This window comes from Alexandromys fortis, unplaced genomic scaffold (genome assembly GCF_014885135.2).
Source record: "Alexandromys fortis isolate MF-2015 unplaced genomic scaffold, M_Fortis_MF-2015_v1.1 scaffold_350, whole genome shotgun sequence".
Classification (NCBI taxonomy): Eukaryota; Metazoa; Chordata; class Mammalia; order Rodentia; family Cricetidae; genus Alexandromys; species Alexandromys fortis.
This window is the reverse complement of record NW_026068263.1, coordinates 111,656-115,468: the sequence shown is the minus strand read 5'-3', so window position 1 is coordinate 115,468 and position 3,813 is coordinate 111,656. Positions and strand designations below refer to the sequence as shown.

Genomic DNA, 3,813 nt, shown 5'->3' with positions numbered 1-3,813 from the left:
CACAGCCAGTTCATGTATTAGGATCGAAACCTAGTACCATTGTCCTTGGCTTCTCATCAGCCCTCATTGTCCGCCATGTTCAGAGAATCCGGTTTCATCCCATGCTTATTCAGTCCCAGTCCAGCTGGCCTTGGTGAGCTCCCAAAAGATCAGTTCCACTGTCACAGCGGGTGGGTGCACCCCTCGTGGACCTGACTTCTTTGCTCATGTTCTCCCTCCTTCTGCTCCTCATTTGGGTTTTAAGAGCTTAGTCCGGTGCTCCAATTTGGGTCTCTGTCTCTATCTCGATCCATTGCCAGATTTATTCAATATCCTGACTGTCATTTCTCCTCTCCTTCCAGTTCCCACTCCCCATCTCGCCATTTGAGAAGATCTTCTTCTCCTCTGGTGTCCCTTAGAAAGAGCTGGCTTCCCAGTAAGATCAACAAAGCAAGGCACAATAACATATATGGATTCTAGCCATATACCCTCTTCTCAGGACTGGGTAAGGCAACCCAGTATGAGGAAAAGGGAATCATGAGCAGGTTAAAAGATTCTAAGACACCCACATTTCCTCTGCTATGAAACAGAACATAAAAAACATCCAAACTAAAACCATAATATATTGTCAGAGGACCTGAGCAAACTCATGTTCTCTGATTGCATCTTCAGTCTTTGTGAGTCCCTAGGAGCCCCACTTTTTTGGTTATGTGGGTCACACACTCCTAGTGTCCTTGAACCCTTTGGCTCCTAAAATTCTTTCTTCCCTTCTTTCAGGGTGTTTTCCAAGAGTACAGACACAATAGAGATTTTTCTTTCCTCCTAATATTTAACTGTGTGTCTCTGCATCTACTCCTATGAGCTGCTTGAAGAAGCCTCTCTGATGACAAGTAATATTATTTTTAATATTACTTCCCTAAATGCAAGACAGCCTCCATCCAAATTTGCAAGTTGGATTTGATAAAATTAATTGTTTTTATAATAAGTTGAATCAAGCATCAGTCAAATTAAGCACATAGATAAAAACTCTATTATCAAATTTATTTTGTAGAAGGGTTTACTATCTTGAGTAGATATGTAAGCCAAACAACTTAATCTTAAAAATAAAGTATTAAAATATCATAAACACCTATTTATTCTTCAATAATATCCCTATTTTTTTTATCTAGTTTAAAAGACAAAATGTAAATTGATGATATATGTGTGTGTGAAAAGGTGCTCAATAAATATTTAATTAATTTAGTTGAGCACTGTAGATACCTGAAAAACACAGAAAGAATAGATTTTAGTTTTTAATCTCAGCTTCAGAGAGTTCATTCCATGACTGTAGCCCCATGTGCTTAAGATAGATATTACAGTTGCAATACTATGTGGTAGAGGAGAAAATTACCACATCTATTTTTATGCCACATCTTTGAAATCAGAGTGATGCAATAAAGAGAATGAGATTTCACAATCTGTTCTCCAGAGTAAGAAAACAAGTCACTTGGAAACTACATGCTTAGGCATCTTTGGGATTAGAATAAAAGTGGAGTAGATAACTGGACTAATGAGGCAATTTTTATTTATCCCCTTGAGATATGTGATTGGGTAACTCAGTGTGAGGTGTAAGTTTAAAGCATAATACTTGCACACTCAGAACGAGAAGCACTTGGACCTTTTAGTGAAGTTACTGAGGACAGATACTCAATTTCCGATATACAGGTTAGCTTCTGAAATTAAGACAAGAATCTTATGAAAATTTTATCCTGAGGTAACATGAGTAAGAGAGTAAGTGAGAAAGAGTAAATATGAAAGAGATCCTCTTGACTTGTCTTTTCTCAGTCAAGTAATCCCATGAAATAAATCCAACATTGATGAATAGTTTATTTACCAGGTTCCATATTCTGAACAACCAGAGGTATGATTTGTATTCATTCAAAAATATTTTCTTTCTCAACACCTATTTCTCTTAATATATTACACTATTTTCCTGATTTTTTATACTGTGGACAGAAGACTTTGGAGTACTTTAAACATTAAGACTATTATATATGAGGTAGGTAAAAAGAGAGAAATATAGGTTTCTATCAATAGAATATAACTATAGCCAGTGGTATTCTAAGGCTATTCTAACAAGTACTTAAGTGATCTGTCACAGATGCTCTTGAATTCAATTTTCTTTTTACTTTATTCATTTCAAAGTTCCCACAAAAATAATGGAACTAAAAAACCAAACAGCACTTTCAGAATTCTATCTGCTTGGACTGACAGACAATCACAAACTTCTGCCCCTCATCTTCACCATGTTCCTCCTCATGTATCTGATCACAGCTCTGGGAAACCTGCTTATCATCATGGCCATCAGCTCTGACTCCCAGCTGCACACTCCCATGTACCTTTTCCTCTCTATTCTTTCCATTAATGACATTTGTTATAGTACAGTCACAATCCCCAAAATGCTGGTGAGCATTCAAGTACAGGACAACAGCATAAGTTACATAGAATGTCTCTCTCAAATATGCTTTGTTTCAATTTTTGGTGGAATGGAAAATTTTCTACTGGCAGTGATGGCCTATGACCGCTATGTGGCCATTTGCAAACCCCTAAGGTACACAGTCATCATGAACTCTTTTCACTGCGTCCTGATGGTTCTATTTTCCCTTTTCCTTAGCATTATGGATGCCCTACTCCACAGTCTGATGGTCCTGCGGCTTTCCTTTTGCACAGAACTAGAAATCCCCCACTTTTTCTGTGAGCTTGCGCAGATTATCAAGCTTGCCTGTTCGGATACATTTCTTAATAATTTCCTGATATTTGTTGCAGCTTTTTTCTTTGGGGGTGGTCCTGTCTGTGGAATTATTTTTTCATATATTTACATAGTGTCCTCAGTCTTGAGAATGCCAACTTCTTCAGGAAAGCACAGAGCCTTTTCCACTTGTGCATCACATCTGTCTGTTGTTTCCTTGTTCTATGGAACAGGATTTGGTGTGTACATCAGTTCTGCAGTGACAAATTCTCTCAAAAATACAGCAATGGCTTCCATGATGTATAGTGTGGTTCCTCCATTGCTGAACCCTTTTATCTATAGTCTACGAAACAGGGAAATGAAGAAAGCATTGGGGAAACTTGTTGGTAGAATCATTTATCTTGTGTGATGTATCCTCTGGTATCCATGTGGCATTTTAGAGAAATTCAAATTACGTAGAATTCTAGTGAACAAAAATTTTGCCCTTTTCCGTAGTACCTAAAATGACTTCAATGTGTGATGATGACTTGGCATACTTCAACTCATGCTCAATTTTGTTTATGTTGTATGGTCTGGATTACGCTCTATCTATATTACCTTAGTTCTTAGAGCAGTTACTTTACCCACAATACACAGAAAGACTACCCAAAATTACAGATGTTATTGTATTTTTTTCTTGAAAGTAGTTACAGTTGTCAAATTGAACTTGGTATGAATACCACTGAAATAAAACTGCATCTATGTGATCTGAGAATTTCAACTTATTTTTTAGATTCCTATCAACTTGCTAGATATGTACTGAGAATCTATCTATCTATCTATCTATCTATCTATCTATCTATCTATCTATCTATCATCTATCTATGTATCTATCATAGTAAGGACATCTATTATAGTGTATCTTCATTAATAAAATTTATTACATTAAAATACCAGTTAGTTCAGATTCATAAAGCTTTAAAATGAAAAGTAAAATTTGGTTTCAGTTCAAGATTATCAGTTGCTGCATTAGTGAATTAAAATATAACACTATTTTTTTCAAGTATGTAGGAAGATTTATAACAAGATATAGGTAATTGTCATTTGATTCTACAAAAAAAAAATTT

The 3,813-nt window shown here is 36.1% G+C and overlaps 1 protein-coding gene across 1 annotated transcript; it reads left to right on the top strand.

Moving 5' to 3' along the window:
• Window positions 1-2,177: 2,177 nt before the first annotated feature.
• On the top strand, window positions 2,178-3,116 carry LOC126494479 (olfactory receptor 7G2-like). The gene has a single exon (XM_050131845.1). The coding sequence runs from the start codon at window positions 2,178-2,180 to the stop codon at window positions 3,114-3,116; it is 939 nt and encodes a 312-aa protein (XP_049987802.1).
• Window positions 3,117-3,813: the final 697 nt, after the last annotated feature.